We start from the raw sequence: 22,609 nt of genomic DNA, 5'->3' as shown, positions 1-22,609 counted from the left end.
CCCTTTAAATATTAAGCTGCCTGATGACTTTAATGTAATGTGAATATTAGATGCTGGACATCCCCTTTAAAGAAGCGATGTGTGAACTTAACCCAAGAGTGGAGTTTTGGTGGAGCCGCCGTACCAGCCTGCACATCCCTGCAGATTGTGGCTCCTGTAATCACCGCGGAGTAGGCACTTTCTACTAATGAAGGTAGAACAGAGGAGACGTTCAGTGACTTTTATTGAAGTGCTTAAAAACATAGTAACAGTTCATGAACATTCGTAAACATAAGCGACACTTATAAAATAGAGATATACATATTTGGTAGAGCAATATATATATATATATATATATATATATATATATATACTTGGCTTGGAGAATGTGACCTGCTCCCTCCACAGCTCACCCAGAGATTAAAAACAAACAGGAATGGCAAACCACAGACGACTTCAAATATTGCCAGAAACAGGGTTTTGTTTTATTAACGATGTCTCGTTGGAAGACCCTCAACAACGCATGGAAAAGAGCGATCTACTGAATACGAGGATGTTCTGACCATGTTATACCAGGATAGACTAAGCCCATGTGATTACGAAGCCACTAGTAGAAGGGGATGACAACCGTCCGATCTCAGGCGTTCCTCTCGCACCTTACGCCTCCGTCTTATGTTCTACCCCCAAGATCTGTTATTTCTTCTTTTAGGTTTCGCTCAAGTCAGAGTCTAATTTTGCGAATAGTCTAGAATTCGACAGAAAAGAAAGACGGTCAGAAACGAGAGGAGGTCGGAGACGTGCGGAGGTCGGACATGACGGCTGTGTGCACAATGCTACGATTTATGGGTAGAGCCAATCTTGTAAACAGACGATTGGACAACGAGGCCTGGATTCATGTTATATGAGAGGTTACTCTACCATACGGGAGGAACGGAGCACGAGAAGCCTTTCTTGCCCAGCACTGGTTGGGAGCAGGAGGTCACTTGGTGACGATCCGGTATTTGTTACTTAGCTGAGTTTTCTATTAGTCTTTGTACTACAGAGGTCTGTAGACCCTTGAACTGTAGTCCCTTCGATGGTAGTGTTCATGGATGTCTGTGCCGATACATGTGATCACCCATCCTGCCCAAACTTCAGTGATTCACTCAAGACTTCGTATTGTTGATGCCGTACACCGGGTGCTCCCCACGACCCAACTTTTTTGTCTGGATTTTGTCTCTACATTTTTCTCAAATTAACTTTTTAATTGTTTCTTGGTCCAGCAAAAGCTTCTCATACTGCATTCTTGTTAAATTCCATTCATAATAGATCTATTGGAACTGTATACAGGGAAAATTACAAAAAACAAACAAAAAAAAAAAACACCACAACAAAAACATAGGACCGGAACCATGTGTTTCACATGCCCTAAACGAACATCCATGACCGGTGACTTTTGATCTGTACCTAATGCAGAAGGACACCAACAGTGGCTGATTTGGGGCAGCTAAATATATTTTTCTAGAGACTTTTTATACTACTACTCTTCATGTTGAGGAGCGGCGCGGGGCTGCGGCGCCTCGGCCTTCAGGTCCAGACTCAATGGTGGAGGGAAGGGGCGTCATTCAAAGTCTCAACTAACAAGTCAAACCAGGAGTCCTAAACCAGACCTCTACAACCCAACACACTGGCAGAGCGAGTCTACATGGTAAAGAATGGCATCTACGGCGTTGATAAGACACTGGTGGTTTCCATACATCGACGATCTCCACGGCTGAATATGCAGAAGACCTGAGTAGTGTATGGTTGACACGGAAAGCACCGAAAGACAGGACTATTCCCGAAAACAAAATATTCGCCGCCCTACACCTATGGAGACGTCTGAGTGGATCGATCTCCATCTTTACCGTCACGCCCCAAATAAGAGAGATTTTTGACCTACAGTCAACTGCTACATTTTGCATAAGATCCTGTACTCGACCCGGCACGCATTATTTTCATAGTGGCTGATATTACTTCACTATGGGGGCTCCACACCAAACATACCAAATCATGTAAGTCTTTGGAACGGACCGGGAAACATAAAATTTATTGCTGAACAGAAACTACTAAAAAAACAAACACACACGTAGAAGTCTGACGTATCGGAAATATACAGCCTGAAGAAAAAGCAAAAACAAACAGCCGAGATAGGAAGAACTCAGGAGAGAAGTGTATAGAAGGCGGCAGGAAATCCACGTATCCCCCTCTGTATACCGTACATCCAGGCAAGCAACCGGTCACAATGCAGACACCACCTGCTTAGTGCAAGTGTCTGAACGCTGGGGAGGTGGTCTCCTCATTACCGGACCCCCATAGTTCTACAGAATGAGCCAGCCACTATACAAAACACACCTTTCCATGAAAACCGCATAACTTGGGTTACTTATCAGAAACCGAGTCTTACGCTCCAAATCACATCCAGAGCTGCAATCAAAATTCTTCTGCTTGGATTTTTTGTTTAAAACTATTGTAGATCTGTATAAATCTCCCAAAAAGCACCAAGGGGCAGCGTGCAGAGACCGGACCAGCAGGTGGCAGTAGAGAGATGTGGGTCCTGTATCCTGAGAGACAACAGCGCACTAGTAGACGCAGCTCTAGATGTGACTAGAGTAGAAGACTCTAGAATTCAGTATTAAGAGATGTACAGTAAGATGTGAACTGTAACCACAAGTGAATATATGGCCGTTGTCAGGAAACACCATACCCTCCGCTCCCCATTACCGGGCACGCTACTCTCGCCATCTTGGATATTACATGCTCTGCTTTAATGAGCGGGCGAGGCGGTGTTTAAGGCGATAGCATGCTTCTGAAATATTACAGCCAGAGCCCCTTAACGTGGACTCTTCCTGTGTGACTACTGGCCGCGATCCTGCACAAGCCGAGCATGTGACACAGCGGAATATGAAGGTGCGCTAGAAAGAAGGGCGGAATATATCTCAGCATCAGGATGGTGCAGAATCAGTCAAAGTGTCCGCCGAGACAGGCGGGTTATAAGTGACCCAATATGTCTGCCCGCCGACATCTCTTGTACGAGAGCTCTGCTATTTACCACGACAAGGAACATGAGAAGTGTGGATGCTCATCTCTTCACGCTGGTTGCGGCTCCCTGGACTGAATCCCAGATGTCGTCACGCTCGAGAAACTTACTGCAAACACAACTATGTTCCCGCAATGAGGAGAGCAGCGAAGCAATGCTTGTACGAAGGTCAGCTTTCATAGTCCTAGTTCTGTACTGTTGTGGGTTCTCAAAAGCCACCACGATCATGGCGGAATACAGCGAGTCATTCCCCCGACCGTCATGTTTGGAAGACGTCCAGCATTGGACAACGTTTAGAAGAACAGTTCTGAAAGTTTCATGCCGAGGCTTTAGAGTTGTGTGTCCAATCTGTATACAGGATTCCACCATAGGAACATGTCCTCCCCTCAACCACCGATGGTCACCACGGGGAGGAGCTGCCATCAGTCTACTTGTTTGTTTCCAGCGGTGCTTGGAGCAGAGTCGGTGCCTGGTCCATGATCCGCACCAGCAGCTTATCAATGTAGTCTTCCAGCTCTCGCACGTGGGTTTCCTTTCTGGATAAGTCGGCCTCGCGCTGGAGCAGCATCAGGATCAGCTCATCGTGGGTGAGGTGGTAATACTTGGCAGCCTGGTCTGGTAGGCCGAGATCCTGGTGGGGAGAAGAAAATGGAATGAACCAGAGAAAAACAAAACAGAACAAAGGCAATAAATGCCAGGTCACCATCATGTCTGGGAGGTCTGCTGAAGATATACCACATAACCAAAAACTCAAGACATGTGGACGTCAGAGCAGATGGGCCACTTAGGACCCTCGCCGTAAGCCTCCTCCATTACATGAGGCCGTGTCCCCTCTATCCCCCTATTACATGATATATGGGGCCGTGTCCCCTCTATCCCCCCATTACATGATATATGGGGCCGTGTCCCCTCTATCCCCCCATTACATGATATATGGGGCCGTGTCCCCTCTATTCCCCCCATTACATGATATATGGGGCCATGTCCCCTCTATTCCCCCATTACATGATATATGGGGCAGTGTCCTCTCTATCCCCCCATTACATGATATATGGGGCAGTGTCCCCTCTATCCCCTCATTACATGATATATGGGGCAGTGTCCCCTCTATCCCCTCATTACATGATATATGGGGCCATGTCCTCTCTATCCCCCCATTACATGATATATGGGGCCATGTCCTCTCTATCCCCCCATTACATGATATATGGGGCAGTGTCCCCTCTATCCCCCATTACATGATATATGGGGCCGTGTCCCCTCTATCCCCTCATTACATAATATATGGGGCCGTGTCCCCTCTATCCTCCATTACATGATATATGGGGCAGTGTCCCCTCTATTCCCCCATTACATGATATATGGGGCAGTGTCCCCTCTATCCCCTCATTACATGATATATGGGGCCATGTCCTCTCTATTCCCCCATTACATGATATATGAGGCCGTGTCCCCTCTATCCCATTACATGATATATGGGGCCGTGTCCCCTCTATCCCATTACATGATATATGGGGCCGTGTCCCCTCTATCCCATTACATGATATATGGGGCAGTGTCCCCTCTATTCCCCCCATTACATGATATATGGGGCAGTGTCCCCTCTATTCCCCCATTACATGATATATGGGGCCGTGTCCCCTCTATTCCCCCCATTACATGATATATGGGGCAGTGTCCCCTCTATTCCCCCCCATTACATGATATATGGGACCGTGTCCCCTCTATTCCCCCCATTACATGATATATGGGGCCGTGTCCCCTCTATCCCATTACATGATATATGGGCTGTGTCCCCTCTGTCCCCCTTGATTATATGTTACGAGTTCACTCCCACCTTCAGTTGCTCCAGGTTCTGTTTTTTCGGGGTGTTCTGTCCGGTGGTCACAGATTTCAGCATCTCCAGACCGGAGGTCAGCGCCGTGGTGATTGCCGGCCGCAGCGGTTTCTTCTCTGGGTTCGGCTCACTTAGAGTGGCGCTGATCGGTCTGACCGGGTGAGGGCTGGGAAGAGATGGAAGAACGGCTCATGTAAGGCCATGTGTTACACCACACCTACCCGCTATAGACCTGCACAGAGGCAATCACAACCACACACACACAACGCGGGAAGACCACACAATCAGGACAGACCACCTATAGCCGGCACACTATGGCCGCGGTATACGGGATATGCTACCTGTCCGCTACGCTGTGCTATCGATGAAGAACATTGGGGGAAAAAAAGACAGATATTTCCTAATATTAGATGGAAAATTATAATTTTTCTCTGCCCCTACTACTCTATACAAAGACTTACAAATCCTCCACATTACTGTGCAAAAGTTTTAGGCAGTTGTGGGAAAATGCTGCAAAATAAGAAGCTTCCAAAACTAGAAGGGTCAATGGTTTATTATCATCATCATCATCATCATCTATTAACCAACTGCAACGCGAATGAACAAAAGAATAAAGTAATTTGGTGGCTGCCCCTCGCCTTCGTCACTTCCTCGAGGTACTGGTCACTTGTATAAAGTCCGGGATCTTGTAGGATTATAGTCGGGGTTGTGAGTAACAAGGGTCAGCATTTTCATATGCAGGTTGAGCCACAACCTCACCTTTGTAGAGGAGAGAGTGTGGAAGACGGATTTATGGGTCACAGGTCATACACGTGGCAAGACTGAGTGCAGCAACAAGACACAAGGCAGTTATACCGCATCGGCAAGGAGCCTCCCAGGAAAATATTTCATAGCTGTGCTGATCAAGCTCGTTTGTAGAAGGACCAAGAATTGGGAAACGTGAATGACCACAGATGTAGTGGTCCGTTAAAGAAATAAGGCAGCAGATGAAAGACATGTCACTTTCCAGCAGTGCCATCAGCTCAGAACTGGCAGCAACCAGTGGAACCAGCTACACCATCTATTGTTCAGAAATGTCTGACCAGAAGTGGAAGAATTGTGGCCAAAAACCAGACCTTCTACATAGAAACAAGGCCAACTGACCACCGACTCAACCATACATGAAAACATAGGAACCAGGGTGAAGAAAAATGGCTGCAGGAGCTCTGGACTGAGGAGTTACAACGTGAAATATTTGGCTGTAAGTGAAGCAGATTGTTCCCGAAGGGCCGGAGAGCGGCACAATAGTGAGGGTCTGCAGGAGCAGTGCAGACAGTGGAGGGTCCTGCAAGTTTGGGCCTGCAGTTTAGCAAATAGGACACCACTAATCCTGACCAAATCCCCAATTCTAAGTGCTGAGAAATACTTCTTCGTGTGATACCATCATGATGCAACAGATTGGATGCTAATTTATTCTACAGCTGGACAACGACCCCCCAACATCCAGCCAATCTCACCAAGGCTGTGTTCACAAGTCCAGTAGTGATCAGTCAGTACAGATCCGGCAGACGTTGGCAACAAAGTTCTGCAGACAAGTTTTTAAATAACAGATCTCTGCTGGATCCGTTTAACGTATCAGTTTTCCATAGACTTCAATGTTAATCAGGGATCGGTTTGTAACTGATGTGTTTTTTTGCTTACTGGATCCTGTAACAGATCCATTTTTTTTTTGCTTACTTATTACTGCATCTATCACACACAAGAGCGTCACAGCTGGAGAGGAGGATCTCTGCTCTCCCTTTCATAGCAGCAGGTGCGGCCAGTGCCTCCACCCCACCGTGCGCGGCCAGTGCCTCCACCCCGCCATGCGCGGCCAGTGCCTCCACCCCGCCATGCGCAGAAACTGCCTAAAAGGTGATTGGAGGATTCAGACTACAAATAAGGAGACGGTCACAACACACTCCACCCAATAATGTCTCTGTAGTAGTGAGGACCCACTAGCAACTGTTATATCATGGGGGATTGGGGAGGGGGGGGGGAGATTCCTGGTAAGGCCCCCCCCCCCCCCCAAAAAAAAATAAATAAATAAATAAAAAAAAAAAAAAAAAAAAAAAATGTAAAAACATTCACTCTGGGCATTTTTTGCATCAAGACCCAACGGTGTCTAGAGCTGAAGAGTAAATGGAAGTGAGATGGCAATCAGAGAGCTCTCTCCCCTCTGGTTTTGGATTGAGATGTATTTATTGATGTTTCATTCTTACGTTTTGTCTTTTTTGTGCCAACTGCAGAGCACAATGCTATAATTGCCCCCTTGATTTTGATTCCTGAATCCGCCCCTGTATCTTGGCTATCACTCTAAGTTTGCAGAAATACATTTTATACACACGCACACGCATAATCCATACAGAATATATCCATAAGGCTCTACAGCACCTGGTGCCAACACGATAGACACTAAAGAAGGTGTCAGCTGTGACTCCTGCAGAATGCCAAACACTTAGAAGAGAAAAAAAAAAAGAGATAAGTTTATATAATAAATAGCGTTTTGAGGAAGACCTCCCCCATATAAGAGCCTGAAGGCCAAAGCTCTGTCCCTTGCTCTGGATTTTCGAGTAAATTTCATTAGTTGTACTCATCAACCAGGAATGAGATTGGTGTCCATCATATGTTACCGCCCCCGAGGGCTCATCTACCGATCTGATGTGAAGCCATCAGGTAAGATATCTGTAGAAGTTGGACCCAAGACCCCTCTGGTCCTAAAAGCCCAGAACTTTCATTAACGGAGCTCTCTGCAGTGAGGATTCCCATGTGGATTCAAAGAAGCCCTTTTTCCAAGTGGAATTAGTCTAAGTGTGACGATTTGTGCGTTTTCAGGTCTTTTTGTGCTTTTTTATGAGCCGTCGGCCTTTACTTTTCCACATTTCAAACTTACTCTTAATTTAAACTAAAAATGAAATGACAAATTGTATTTTTTTTCGCTTTCCTTCCATGATTTTGATATAGGACACACTCTTAATGATTGCGCTGGGGCGGCGCTCTGCAAATGATTGGCGGTTGTTTATTTTTCTTAAAATTTTACAATTTTTATTTATTTTATTTTTTCTATCAGTTGTCTCTCAAAAGGGTCAGAAGATTTTTTTTTTTGGTCATGTGAAGTTGGAGGCATCCACAGCATAGGTGATAAGTTGTGATTCTCGCCATTGCGGCCGCTGTAAGGAACACACACACATTCACAAGGAGAGTCTCCAATTTATCACCAGGAATTGAGCAACCATTTTTTTTTGAGCTCCAAAATAAAGGATCCTGGATATGGCTCCGATGATTGCATTCAGAGCCCATGGCTAAAGTGTAAATGTACCAGGACCTTCCAAAGCTTTTGGTCTTCAAGGAGACAAGTGGTAGGGTTGTGCTCTCCACAATACTTTTACTTTTTTTGTGTCAGTTTGTATCAGTTTACTCTTGACAACTTTCTGCCCATCTAATGTGTTAGGCATTTTCCCCGACAGCAGATGTTGCGGGAAAAGGAGGATCAGACCTGCTGAAGGTCAACATGGCCAAACCTTTTGACAGCTGTTTGAGGTGTATGGCCGGATTTAGGGTGAACTGGTCAGAAACACTTCTGCTTTTAAATTAAGAAGTGGTACGAAAAAAAAAAGGGAAATCTTGTAGCCGCAACTATTTGAGGATGCAGAATAATATCAGAAGACCTTACTTTGGATCCTAATCCATTTGTCCTCATGCAGCCTCTCGGATATTTAGCCCTTTCCTTATGGGCAAATTGTAACTTTTTGTGGCACAAACTTTTAGATTTCTCAGTCTACAGACTTGTTATTTGGAGCACGAGTTGTTCTGTAATCTTCAGATAAAGCATTCAAGTAAACATATAATGAATTAATGGAGAACCAAAAACAGCAATTCTGGAGTTTGTTTTCATCCTTTTACCATACGATTTATATAATTTTATGTCTTGACAGATCAGACTTGAGGCCGTGCCAAATAGGTTTATTAGATTTTATTTTTTGCATTGGGAAAAGGGAGACGATACAAATCAAGCTTTTGTTTCTTAATCCCCTGGCAATCTTTTGATCACCAGTACTGAAGTATTGCAGTAGAGAATTAAATGAATTAGGAGTACAAAGATGGTGGTGATTGAGGCCTGACACGGGAACCCATCAGCACACCGTATAGAGGGGCAATAGGCGACAAGCTAGAAAGGATCCCCCCACACTAGGCTTGTACCACTCCAGCACCACTGCCAGAAGAAAGTGGCATTTAAGTGGTTAAATACAATCAGAGCGAGCTGAGGGTCACTGCTGTTTGAGTCAGGTGTTGCGCACATTGGTGGTGGATGTCATGAATGGGGATAAAGTACGTAAACTCCTTCATGGCATTTTTATTATCCCTACATATTTGCAGAAAAAAAAACAAAACTAACTTGCTAGTTTCATTAAGAATTTCACAATTTTCTTTCTACATCTTCTATGTCTCACTGTACATAGTCAGCAGAATGAGTTACCGGTGAGTTGGTCAGCGAGCTTGTTCTGACCACAAGATCTGTAACCCTAAACTTTATTCTCCCGTATGATCTTGTAAGCGGCTTCATGGTCACTTCTGCTTAGAAGACTTAGGAGTGAAATGAATTACAGACACTGAAGTCAGGACGAGCTCATTGATGTCACAGAGACACTTAGGATGGAGAAGGCTCTCTCCACATATAGGGCAATGAACAAGTGTTGGGAGCTGCTGTGGGAGTTAGACATAAAAATTACTTTTTCATCCACTTCCCCTATAAAGAGGACGCCTTTAATGTTCCGGGATGATGAGATGGTGTGTCTAAGAGGTGCACATCTTGACAGCCATGTTTCAAAATCTGAAAACCTTCAAAAACGGGTGAGTATGATAGCAGGAATAAGGGCCTACTCAAAATAAGTAGGGCATTTCTAATGCTTATGGAATATCACACAACAGTTTCTACACCCTTGACTTTGATGTAAATTGTTGGCTTCATGTATGGCATAAGGATTGGTGTCCTAATACTTAGCAAAACCGGGGGTCCTTTCCCATCAGTGGTGGTCACAGTGGTCAGATATATAAAGTTCATAACATGATTGGTGCTAAAACACCACCTAGAGAGGTGCCCCTGACATTATCGAAGGGACCTGTGGAAAGAGAAGATTTACACTGGTCCAGTGACCCCTGACTTTGCATGCTCTCCACACATTCCACATCTGTATCACACGCACCACAATACAAGTTTCCAGATCGCTCACCTGGTCTTTAGTGGCACAAGTGGATTGTCAGCTGTCTGTGTCTCCAGAGGCAGAAACCGAGTGTCAGCCGTTGTCACACTACCGGCCACGGAAGAGTGCAAGCCCGACAGAGTTGCTGTGTGGGTATTTGTTGTTGTAGTGGCACCAGAGGTGGTCAGAAGCATGATTGGAGAGGGGAAGTTTGATGGTTTAGGGTTTGGGGCAGTTGGTAGGGAAGGAGTGGAGAAGGCCAGAGGTTGGCTGCCATGCAGGTAAGGAGCTTTCACATCAGTCGGAGGAACAGCAGATGGAAAGTTTGTAAGAGCTGTACGCGCGTGAAGGTCTTTGAAGCTAGTCTCTTCCTGTAACGATGACCCAGAGCTTCGACTACTTCCAGAGTGTTCAATAACAAAGGGGTTTGTATGACTGAAGAACTGAGTTCCGTCAGCTGAAGTAAAGGGATTTCCTGGTGATGGCAAACTTTGGACACCATTTTGGTCTAGCTGGTTAGAGTCTGTTCTCCAGAAGTCTTCATTCTTAAAATCTACAATGATATCTGCTGACCAGGAAGACTGTTGGCTTATAGAATAACCATGTTGGCTATCATTTTGTAAAGCATTGAAATCGGACTCAAGCCTATGGGCTTGTAACTCCTTAGGTAGTGAAGTAACAGATTCTATACTCCGTAGGGCTAGTAAGCCTTCCTTCTTACCCTGTTCTAACTCAAGTCTTTTTTCAGAATTTGGGTTACTTACAATTCCATCACTAGCACCCTTATGTTTTGGCAAATTTGCTCTGGTGTTCAGTTCTCTCACACGTGAAGGTATTTGCTCCTCTAAGGCAGACCAAAACACAATGTCAGACTGGTCACCTTTCTTGGATAGGCTAGACAATACAGATCGGCTTACTTTTGGTTTATTTGTCAATGGCAAAGGTTTTTGAAAGGTTAAGTCGCCATTATTCAGTTTCGCTCCCCCTAATCTAATGTTGGATGGTTTAGATGGGCTTTGGTTAATTAGCTCCAATTTATCAGAGCCTTCATGGGGACTTAAAAGGTCTGTGTCTAGTGAGATGGTTGATGGGCAAGTCCTGAACTGCTCTGTTGTCGTTACTTCATTTGCATCTAACAGGTGTTCCCCATTAAGAGCACCCAAATCATTATTTTCTTCCCTTAAATTAGTCAAAAGGTCCTTGGTGGTGGATTGGATGTCCTCAGTAAAAGCTCCCAACACTGGGCTCCCTATCTCAATTACAGGACAACAGGCCACTGGAGAGACCATTTGTTTGTAAACCCCCATGTTTTGCTCTTGCATATGTTCCTCTGGGTTCTCCATTTGTTTTCCAGTGGTGAATTGATGACTTGTTTGTTTGCAATTATCTTCAGTCTCTATCTCTTCAAAAGAAGATGACAGCACTAGGCGAGGTGGCTTGGGGGGTGCCACAAACCCTACATTGGTACTAATGGCCTGCTCTTTAATTAGCTCCTTAACCTTTTCATTAAGCACGACTTTGTGATCAACATTTATCCTTTCGGGATTGGGTTTGGTTGAGACTTGTTCTTTTGACTCTTTGGCCACCTGCGTTTTATGTATGTCAATTCCACTTTCCACCACCTCTAGTGCACTTTCACCAATGGGAACCATGGTAGGAGAGTCCCCTGTTTGAATCGGAGAATCCAATCTAGTTACGTCTCCTCCGCCCACCATGTTGTGCTCCATCAATAGGAGTGGTTGGATGGTTGCCATCCTGTCGTATGAGTCAAGTACTGCCGTGTCCACACTACGAGGGGCATGAATTAATGAATTCTGATCTTTAGATGAAGTGTCTGTAGATAAAGTACCTAAAGACTTAAGTCCTGTAGGCCCAGCAGATGAAACATATGGTAGAGGAAACTTGGGCAAGGCAGATAGTTCACTGGACTTTTTTGCTTCATTTTTCAAAATTTCAGGCCAACATATGTTAGCATTATTTGGTTGGAGGTTAAGCCATTCATCCATCCCTTGAGGAATTCTAAGCAAGTCAGCGGTCAACTGTTTGCCTAATGGAGAAGACAATGGATATTTCTCAAAGTCATGTGTGATATTATGGTCTTCAGGTTCTGTTGAATGTTGGTAATTACTAGATGTAGGCTGTAATCGGCTTGAAGCAAGGGCATCAAATTGCTCTTCCCATCCCGAAACCACCGCTGCTTCCGATGTGAAGCTTTGGGTCAGATGCCATTCTGGACGACCACCAGCTACTTCCAAGTTATCGCATTCTCCTTGATTCGAGTATACATTCAGGTCTTCATTACAGGTCAATGGACTGTGTTCCTCCACAAGAGAAGAGCCCCTTTCAGCAGCTTCTGAGGTAGCAATAGACCCAGAGGGAAAACTAGAGAAAAAGTGAGTAGGTGAAGAAGTATTTAGTAACTGGTCAGAAAGGAAGTCCTCAAAAAAAGGGTTGATCTGTAGAGAGTTCAGAAATGGGTTGCTAGCAGACAGGCTCCCAAAGACACCATTAGGAGAAGCTCTATGAAGGTTAGTTCTAGGCAAAGCAGAAGCATCTACTACAGCTGTAGAGTGGGCAAAAAGGATTGGGGAGAAGTGGGAAGAAGCAGAGGAGCTGGTTTCTACCTGAGGAGACACATCCAGACTGTGGAGGAAGACAAAACAGTCCTCCGGGTTAGTGCCAAACAACAACATGGACTAGGTTACGCTCGCACAAACTAAGGACTGATTGGAAGTACAACAAAGGTTCTGAAGTGAGTGATATCAGTGGAAGAGGGTCTCCGAAAATGAGTGATTGGGGTACAGTGCAAGGCAATTAGGGGGTTACTCACATCTAACAAGGCAAATCTGGATGAAGTATCAAAATCACACACAATATTAAAATAAAATTAAAAAAAAGTCAACATAAAATACCATTACAGCATTAGGTTCCTCTTCAAGCCTATACCTCAGTTGCCCACACTTTAACTGGCTATTCCTCCCATCTCCACCATAATAATGTGGGCTCGGAAAGGGTTATAGGCCATTTTATCGCCAGTGGATCCGTTATATCGAAGTCAAAAGAACCAGATCCTTCATCCCTTCAAGGTCTGATATAGGGAATGGGGTAGAGTCGGGACATTTCCATACATACAAGATAATTCATCGGCTCGGCCAACTTATATTTAAGGCCATATTCATATCTTATCAGTCTGCTGGACGGAGCAGAATCGAATGTGTTGCTGGGGAGTGACCAGCCAAAATGTGAGCTGAGGCAAAAAGACACGTGCCGGGTCTTTCTTCAGGTGGAGATTGCATGTGTAAGCTAGGAAAGCTGAGCAGTCTGTTTGTGGGAGCTGCAGAGAATCATGTTGTTTGGGTACCGAGACTGGTGGCATCTGGTCCTATCTCATACACGGAAGAGGCCTATCTATTTGGGAGAGTCTGCACTGACATATGTGTCCTGCTAAACGAACTGTTTATTTGCTTTGATACCTTCATGCCCAGAAGAGGCCGTTTGTGGATTTTAATTGCTTGGAGGAGGATTAACCCTGCTGTGGAACCATTGGGTCATATAGACACCAGTGCTGAATAAATTGAAATATTTCTAAAACTAGTCAGTCAATCTCAGACATTGACCTTCTATTTATTTTCAAGTAACATATTTATGCTTATGTTGATGATCTTTTGAATTGGTTTTTCAATTTTGTTTCAAAGTTATTTTCAATTTTCTGTGTTTGGGACTCTCCTGACCCCATAGTACCTTTATTGTCTGACATTTTTTTTTTAATATTTTCTGTTTATTCACAGGTTTTATAATATAATTGTAACTAAACAATGGCTGGTCACTTCCAAGTGACGCCAGCAGTGTTACAGGACAGCGCAAACGGTGCTACATTTGTCCTCGATCGAAGGACAAAAACACGAGGTTTGTTTGCAATGACTGCAAGAAGTTCATTTGTGAAGAACATGGCACTATGACGTGCAGTGAATGCAACGGCTACATTTATTGCCAGATTTGTCGTCATTGTGTTTTTACTAAAATCCACACAGTTGCAGTTATTGTGCATTTTTTTTTTATTTGAATACTTTCAGTTATTAAAGTATTTTGGTATAAATTTCAGTTTGTGTTTGATGATGACAAATAAAGCACTTCAAAGTTACGTTTGATTTCATAACTGTTCTGAAATGATGACAGAATAAAACTTGATTATTCTGAACAGGCAGCATGTTCATTTTAATGAAATATGACGATTTTGAGCCTGGGGTCATATAAACCCCTTGGTACGAAAGCAGTGATTTTTTTCGTGGTTCCACAGCAGGGTTAAGAAGGCAATAAAATTGCAACTGTTTGGACCACAGCGCATTGCCTGTGTGAACGCGACCTAATCAAGAGAATCCCTACAGTACACATCAGGAGTCTTCTCTGGTGTATACCCTAAACGGAGGATGTGACAGATGCTATACAGAAGAATCAGTCACCCATAGTCCATAACGGCTTCCTATAACATACAGCGAAGGAAATCATTATTTGATCCCTTGCTGATTTTGTAAGTTTGCCAAGTGACAGACATGAGCTGTCTAGAATTAGGTTAATTTTAAACACAGAGATACAGGTGCTTCTCACAAAATTAGAATATCATCAAAAAGTTAAATTTCAGTTCCTCAACACAAAAGTGAATCTCATTCTATAGAGTCATTACACACAGTGACTTCAAGTGTTTATTTCTGTTAATGTTGATGATTATGGCTTACAGCTAAGAAAAACCCAGAAGTCATTATCTCAATAAATTAGAATAATTAACAAAAACCACCTGCCAAGACTCCCAAGCGTTTATAAAGGCCCCCTAGTCTGTTTCAGTAGCTCCACAATCATGGGGAAGACTGCTGACCTGACAGATGTCCAGAAGGCGTCACTGACACACTCCACAATGAGGGGGAAGCCACAAAAGGTCAGTGCTAAAGAAGCCGGCTGTTCAGAGTGCTGTATCCAAGAAAATTAATGGAAAGTTGAGTGGAAGGAAAAAGTGTGGTAGAAAAAGGTGCACAAGCATCCGGGATAACCGCAGCCTGGAAAGGATTGTTAAGAAAAGGCCATTCAAAAATGTGGGGGAGATTCACAAGGAGTGGACTGCTGCTGGAGTCATTGCTTTAAGAGGCACCACACACAGACGTGTCCAGGACATGGGCTACAAGTATCACATTCCTTGTGTCAGCCACTCATGACCAATAGACAATGCCAGAAGTGTCTTACCTGGGCCAAGGAGAAAAAGAACCGGACTGTTGTCAGTGCTCCAAGGTGTTGTGTTCAGATGAAAGTAAATTTTGCATTTCATTTGGAACTGAGAGTCCTCCGTGGTTGATACCATTTAATGGCTAACTGAAAAGATGGTAACAAATTGCAGCTTTCGAGACTAATCAGGTCTCTTCATCAGGCATGGACTACTACAAATTCTGAAGAATCACATTTATGCACAACACAGCACAGAAAAACGCCATAGCTAAGACAGGTGACGTTACGCAGAATTAGCATTATGTGAGTGCTGAACAGTTATGTCCATAAATATTGGAGCCATTCATATGGCATATTTCTGTGCTGTGTTGTGCATAAATATGTGATTCTTCAGAATTTCTATTAGTCTATGCCTGATAAAGAGACTCGAGTAGTCTCGAAAGCTGCAATTTGTTACTTTTTAATGGCTAACTGAAAAGATGGTATCAACCACTGAGGACTCTCAATTCTAAATATTTTTCTATCTACTGGCTAACACGGTACAGAGATATATATCTTTCCTGCATTTCATTTGGAAAATGAAGGTTCCAGAGTCTGGAGGAAGAGTGGAGGCCACAATCCAAGCTGCTGGAGGTCTAGTGTGAAGTCTCCACCATCAGTGATGGTTTGGGGAGCCATGTCATCTGCTGGTGTAGGTCCACTGTGTTTTATCAAGACCAATGTCAGCGCAGCCGTCTACCAGGAAATATTAAGGCACTTCATGCTTCCCTCTGCCGACAAGCTTTTTGGAGATGGAAATGTCATTCTCCTGCAGGACTTGGCCCCTGTCCACACTTCCAAAAGTACCAATAACTGGTGTAAAAACAGCAGTATCACTGGGCTTGATCGACAGCAAACTCACCTGACCTTATCCCCATAGAGAATCTATGGAGTATTGTCAAGAGGAAGATTAGACACCAGACCCAACAATGCAGACGAGCTGGAGGCTGCTATCAAAGCAACCTGGGCTTCCATAACCCCTCAGCAGTGCCACAGGCTGATCCCCCCCATGCTACGCCGCATTGATGCAGAAGGAGCCCCGACCAAGTATTGAGTGCATTTACTGATCATACATTTCAGGAGGCCAACATTTCAGATTTTAAAATCATTTTTTTCAAGCTGGTGTTATAAAGTATTCTAATTTATTGAGATAACGACTTTTGGGTTTTCATTGGCTGTAAGCCATAATCATCAATATTAACTGAAATAAACACTTGAAATAGATCACTGTGTGCAATGACTATATAATATACGAGTTTCAGGTTTTGTATTAAAGAACTGCAATAAATTAACTTTTTGATGATATTCTAATTTTGTGAGAAGCCCCTGTAGAATATCAAAAAATAAAATCCAGAAATCACATTTATTTAATTTATACAAATTTATTTGCATTTTGCAGTGAGAAATAAGTATTTGATCCCCTTCCAACCATTAAGAGTTCTGGCTCCTACAGACCGGTTCTGGCTCCTAATCAACCCGTTACCTGCATTAAGGACAGCTGTCTTACATAGTCACCTTTATAAAAGACTCCTATCCACAGACTCAGTCAGACTGTAACCTCTACAACATGGGCAAGACCAAAGAGCTTTCTAAGGATGTCAGGGACAAGATCATAGACCTGCACAAAGCTGGAATGGGCTACAAAACCATAAGTAAGACGCTGGGCGAGAAGGAGACAACTGTTGGTGTAATAGTAAGAAAATGGAAGAAATACAAAATGATTGTCAATCGACACTGATCTGGGGCACCATTCAAAATCTCACCTCATGGATTTTCCTTGATCATGAGAGATCAGCCTAAAACTACACGGGGGGGGGGCATTGGGAACTTGCTAATGATCTCCAGGCAGCTGAGACCACAGTCACCAAGAAAACCACTGGTAACACATTGCACTGTTAAGGTTTAAAATTTTGCAGTGAACATAAGGTGCCCCTGCTCAGGAAGGCACAAGTGCAGCCCATCTGAAGTTTGCCAATGAACATCTCAATGATTCTGGAAGTGATTGGGAGAAGGTGCTGTGGTCAGAGGAGACATAAATTGAGGTCTTTGGCATTAATTCAACTCGCAGTGTTTGGAGGAAGAGAAATGCTGCCTATGACCCAAAGAACACCTTCCCCACTGTCAAGCATGGAGGTGGAAACATTATGTTTTGGGGTTTTTCTCTTCTAAGGGCACAGAACTACTTGATCGCATCAATGGGAGAATGGATGGAGCCATGTACCGTAAAATCCTGAGTGACAAACTCCTTCCCTCCACCAGGACATAAAAAAAAAACAGGTCATGGCTGGGTCTTCCAGCAAGACAATGACCCAAAACATACAGCCAAGGCAACAAAGGAGTGGCTCAAAAAGAAGCACATTAAGGTCATGGAGTGGCCTAGCCAGTCTCAAGACCTTAATCCCATAGAAAGCTTATGGAGGGAGTTGAAGCTCCGAGTTGCCAAGCGAGAGCCTCAAAATCTTAAGGATTTACAGATGATCTGCAAAGAGGAGTGGACCAAAATTCCTCCTGACATGTGGGCAAACATCATCAAATACAAATAACGTCTGACTGCTGTGCTTGCCAACAAGGGTTTTGCCACCAATTATTAAGTCTTGTTTGCCAGAGGGATCAAATACTCATTTCTCACATTCTCTCAATGTTAAAATTAGCCTTAAAATTAGACTGTTCATGTCTTTGTCAGTGGGCAAACTTACAAAATCAGCAATGGATCAAATACTTATTTCCTTCGCTGTATGCGTTGTGAGTCAGAGCTCTGCTGTCTCACCATTTAGACAGTTCTATGAGCCTTCCCGCTTCTTAGGTGGGAGATACAACTATGGAGAGCAGGGGGAAACCAAGTGTGCAGAATGCAAACAAGGGTAATTATGCTTTTAAATGCTATATGATGTCCTAAGAAGCAATGTTAGGTGGATCCCTGTATTGTACTCACCCCTCCCCATCTAACAACGACCTACTGATATTCTCTTCCCTCTCCTAGCGTGCAACCCCCGCTCCACAAACTCACTCACCCTGGCAGAAATCTCAAACACCTCAACTTACAATCACTCTCTGAGTCCCTTCTCCCTCTTACAGACATAGCCTCCCTTCATGACACAGATGCTGCTGCCACTTTTTATAACACCACAATCACAGCAACACTCGATTTGGCTGCCCCGCTCATTCATAGCAAAACTCGTACAATCAACAGGCAGCCCTGGCTGACTAGCCTGACCAAAGAACCGAGACGGGCTTCCAGGATCGCTGAGCGGAGATGGAAGCGATCCCGGTCTGCCGACCACTTCACCGCATACAAGCAGTCCCTCGCCAGCTTCAAGTCCATGCTCACTGCAGCAAAACAAACTTACTTCTCATCTCTCATATCCTCCCTGTCTCACAACCCTAAACAGCTTTTCAACACTTTCAATTCTCTACTCCATTCCCCTGCACCCCCTCCCTCCCCCACCTCATTTCTGCAGAAGACTTTGCCTCCTTCTTTAAACAGAAGATCGATACGATCAGAGAAAGCTTTGGCCCACAGTGCCCAACGCCCCTCTTAGCTGCTCAACCCTGTTCCTCCAAAACCAGCTTCTCCACCATGGCAGAAGATCCGTTCTCCACCCTCCTGTCGAGATCACACCTCATCACCTGCACGCTTGACCTACTCCCGTCCCACCTCATCCCTAACCTTGCCAGGGTCTTCATCCCAACCCTAACACACCTCTTTAACCTCTCACTCACAACAGGTGTCTTCCCCTCAGCCTTCAAACATGCCAAGATCACACCCATCCTCAAAAAGCCCTCCCTCGACCCATCCTCTGTGTCTAGCTATAGCCCAATATCTCTTCTCCCTTATGCCTCAAAATTACTGGAACCACACGTCCATCTTGAACGGTCCTCCCACCTCTCCTCCTGCTCCCTCTTTGACCGGTTACAATCTGGCTTCTGACCCCATCACTCAACTGAAACTGCCCTAACTAAAGTCACCAATGACTTACTAACTGCCAAGAGCAAGCGACACCTCTATCCTCCTGCTCCTGGACCTGTCTTCTGCGTTTGACATTGTGGACCACTCCCTTCTGCAACAGATCCTCTCATCTCTTGGCATCACAGACTTGGCCCTATCCTGGATCTTGTCATGTCTGACAGACCGAACATTCAGTGTCTCCCTCCCCCACGCCACCTCCTCACTTCGCCCCTTGTCTGTCAGTGTTCCTCAAGGCTCAGTCCTAGGACCCCTACTCTTCTCCATCTACACCTTCAGCCTGGGACAGCTCATATGCAGTATCATCTCTACGCCGATGACACGCAGATCTACCTATCCGGACCTGACCTCACCTCCTTACTTAAAATCTCACACTGACTCATCTCGGCCTTCTTTTCTGCTCGCTTTCTAATACTGAACATGGACAAAACAGAATCCATCATCTTTCCCCCCCATCTCACTCTACCCCTCCACTAGACCTATCCATCAATGTCAATGGCTGCTCACTTTCCCCAGTCCCACACGCCCGGTGCCTCGGGGTGATCCTTGACTCTGCCCTCTCTTTCAAGCCACATATCCAAGCCCTTGCCTCCTCCTGCCATCTCAAACTCAAAAATGTTTCCCGGATCCGCTCATTCCTTGATGACACCACACTAGTGCATGCCCTTATCTCCCGCCTTGACTACTGCAACTTCCTACTCTCTGGCCTTCCCTCTAACACTCTGGCACCACTCCAATCCATCCTACACTCTGCTACCCGACTAATCCACATGTCTCCCCGCTATTCCCCAGCCTCTCCCCTATGCCAAGCCCTTCACTTGCTTCCTATCGCCCAGAGACTCCAGTTTAACCCTTACTATGACATACAAAGCCATCAACAACCTGTCTCCTCCATACATCTGTGACATGGTCTCCTGGTACTTACCTAAACGCAACCTCCGATCCTCAAGATCTCCTTCTCCACTCCCCTCTTATCTCTTCTTCCCACAACCGTATACAAGACTTCTCCCGTGCCTCCCCCATACTCTGGAACTCTCTACCCCAACACAGACTCTCGCCTACCATAGAAACCTTCAAAAAGAACCTAAAGACTCACCTCTTCCGACAAGCCTACAGCCTGCAGTGTTCCTCAACCTACTGAACCGTCGCATGACCAGCTGTACCCTCTCCTAGTGTACCCACACCAATCCCCTGCAGACTGAGCCCTTGCAGGCAGGGTCCTCCCTCCTTATGTACCTGTTTGCCTTGCTTTTTGCTCATGTTTACTGTATTTGTCTATATTTGCCCCTTTTTTCACATGTAAAGCGCCATGGAATAAATGGCGCTGTAAATATGTATAATAATAATAAAATGGAGCAGGAGGAGAAGCATTAGAGGTAAATCATACAGCCTTCTCTTTGTGGTGTGGCTGCTACTGGCTTTATACAGTAAAAAGACTCAGATTAAAGGGGTTTTCCAGTTGAAGAAAAAGCATGCATTCTCTATACAAACGTGACTGCATACCAACGAATCGTGACAGCATGGATGTGCACAATTCCCCTGTATATCCCATTTGATTGGGCACGTTTGTTACTTGCATACATGCAGTCACGTACGGACTAGTATCATCTAACCTTTCTGAAATGTCTTCTATTGAAAAGCCAGATGAGACCAGTTGGCAAGTGACTGCATTTGTGGTCACAACCCCCACTGGCATGAGGACTACTGACACTGTGCAAACTTTTCTTACACTGGAAAACACCTTGAAACCTTTACTAAGTGGAGGACACCGCTGCTTATAGATTAACCCTTTAGAAGCAGTTATGTCCTCCTCCTTTTGCTGGTCTACAGAATACACATGGGCATCATTTTACATAGTTCATATATAGCAATCAGTAAACTGAAGTCCAGGTCAAAAGTAAGGAACATTTTCACCTGATTTTAGGCGAATCTATGAAAAAAAAAGTGGGTAAATTATTTCTTCCACTGTATTCAATGGACTAGCAACTTGATAAAATGACAAGATGGCGGAACTGAAGAGTCCACCCTATATCCTGCATCCACATGCTATATAGAATGACCCTGCCCCTCGCAGTCAGTACGTCCTACATAAGAGAATTTCACCAAATTTTGAGCCCATTCCTTGCGTCCTGTAATACTGACGGAAGTCACCGGATTTACAAATTGCAGGTGTAGCAGAACAGTCTTTTGACTTTATTTACCATTGCTGTCATTTGCTTTCGTGGACTACATCCTGTGGAGATTGGTGGCCATGCACCCGATTAGGAAATGCATATGTTACCCCATTGAGGATGAACTAGTGGAACTATCCAGACAGAAAAAAAAAAAAATGCGTTAAGGATGATCCATAAAAATGGATCGACTTTATTTTTGGGCACCTATAGACCTGAATGAGCGAGTCTCATCGAAACATGCAAGACTAGTGCATGTAACCAAAACCTCGCCCGCTGAGGATGCAAGATTTGTGACCCATATTGTGGGGTCGGTGGGCATCACCGCCTCCGTGTATGTAACTGTATTAAGAAAGCAAATCTCCAAATCTATGGAAACCACCACCGATCTGAAGAACAGGGGTGCCAGTGTGTACCCTGTAGGAATGAAGCCACACAGAAGCATCATTCCTACAGACTGGGGGCATGTGCGATCACTGCTTGTGATGGTTTGCACCCCCCACAGTGATCATACATTTATCCATGTTCCTGGGGATAGATGTGATTTATAGACAACCATTTAATTTGTATATCTGGAAAACTAGTGTGGTACCTCAGGGGCGGGTCCTGAGGAGCCTGTGTCACCGCCCCCGCTGTCTTCACTTACTCCTTTAGAACTGTATACAGTTTTACAGTTTTTTCTATTTCTTGTCCCTCAATTAGATGATTTCTACCGTAATCATCATTTCTGTATTCCACCCTGTGACAGGACAACTCGGGGTGGGACCTCTAGATCAAATCAGCTATGCATTTCCCCAGCGAGCTACTCGCAAAAATATTTTCTCTCCGTGCCAACCAAATAAAAAAAATAATAATTCATGTGAAAGGTTAAAAAAAAAAAAAAAAAAAGTTTTTGGTAATTTTTTAAAAAAATGTAATTGACATTTCGCAACAACTCCAGACGGGTGTTCTCATACTTGACAACTGTCCCAGGACACTTAGTGAGAAAAAAAAGACTAACATATCCTCTCTCAAAAAAGGTATACAACTAGGAAAGTAAAACATTTCCTCTCCAATTCACTAATAAGTTCTCTGGCCCTTTAAGAGAAGTCAGGGCTCTCCGCTGTCTCACTATTGGCAGCTGTAAAGGCC

At 44.4% G+C, this 22,609-nt stretch overlaps 1 protein-coding gene across 5 annotated transcripts in view; it reads right to left on the bottom strand.

Moving 5' to 3' along the window:
* Window positions 1–206: 206 nt before the first annotated feature.
* Window positions 207–22,609, bottom strand: part of RAB11FIP5 (RAB11 family interacting protein 5) — a 67,457-nt gene continuing 45,054 nt past the window's right edge. For all 5 annotated transcript variants that reach the window (XM_077280325.1, XM_077280323.1, XM_077280327.1 and 2 more), the window contains exons 5-7: window positions 10,124–12,475; window positions 4,875–5,040; window positions 207–3,668 (exon numbers count right to left, since the gene is read on the bottom strand). In XM_077280325.1, coding sequence (XP_077136440.1) covers window positions 3,465–3,668; window positions 4,875–5,040; window positions 10,124–12,475 — 2,722 coding nt within the window. In that variant the 3' untranslated portion in view covers window positions 207–3,464. The remainder of the gene's footprint in view (window positions 3,669–4,874; window positions 5,041–10,123; window positions 12,476–22,609) is intronic.

This window comes from Ranitomeya variabilis, chromosome 1 (assembly GCF_051348905.1).
Source record: "Ranitomeya variabilis isolate aRanVar5 chromosome 1, aRanVar5.hap1, whole genome shotgun sequence".
NCBI classification, from domain to species: domain Eukaryota; kingdom Metazoa; phylum Chordata; class Amphibia; order Anura; family Dendrobatidae; genus Ranitomeya; species Ranitomeya variabilis.
The sequence above is the reverse complement of the archived record's forward strand: the minus strand, read 5'-3'. Positions and strand labels throughout refer to the sequence as shown.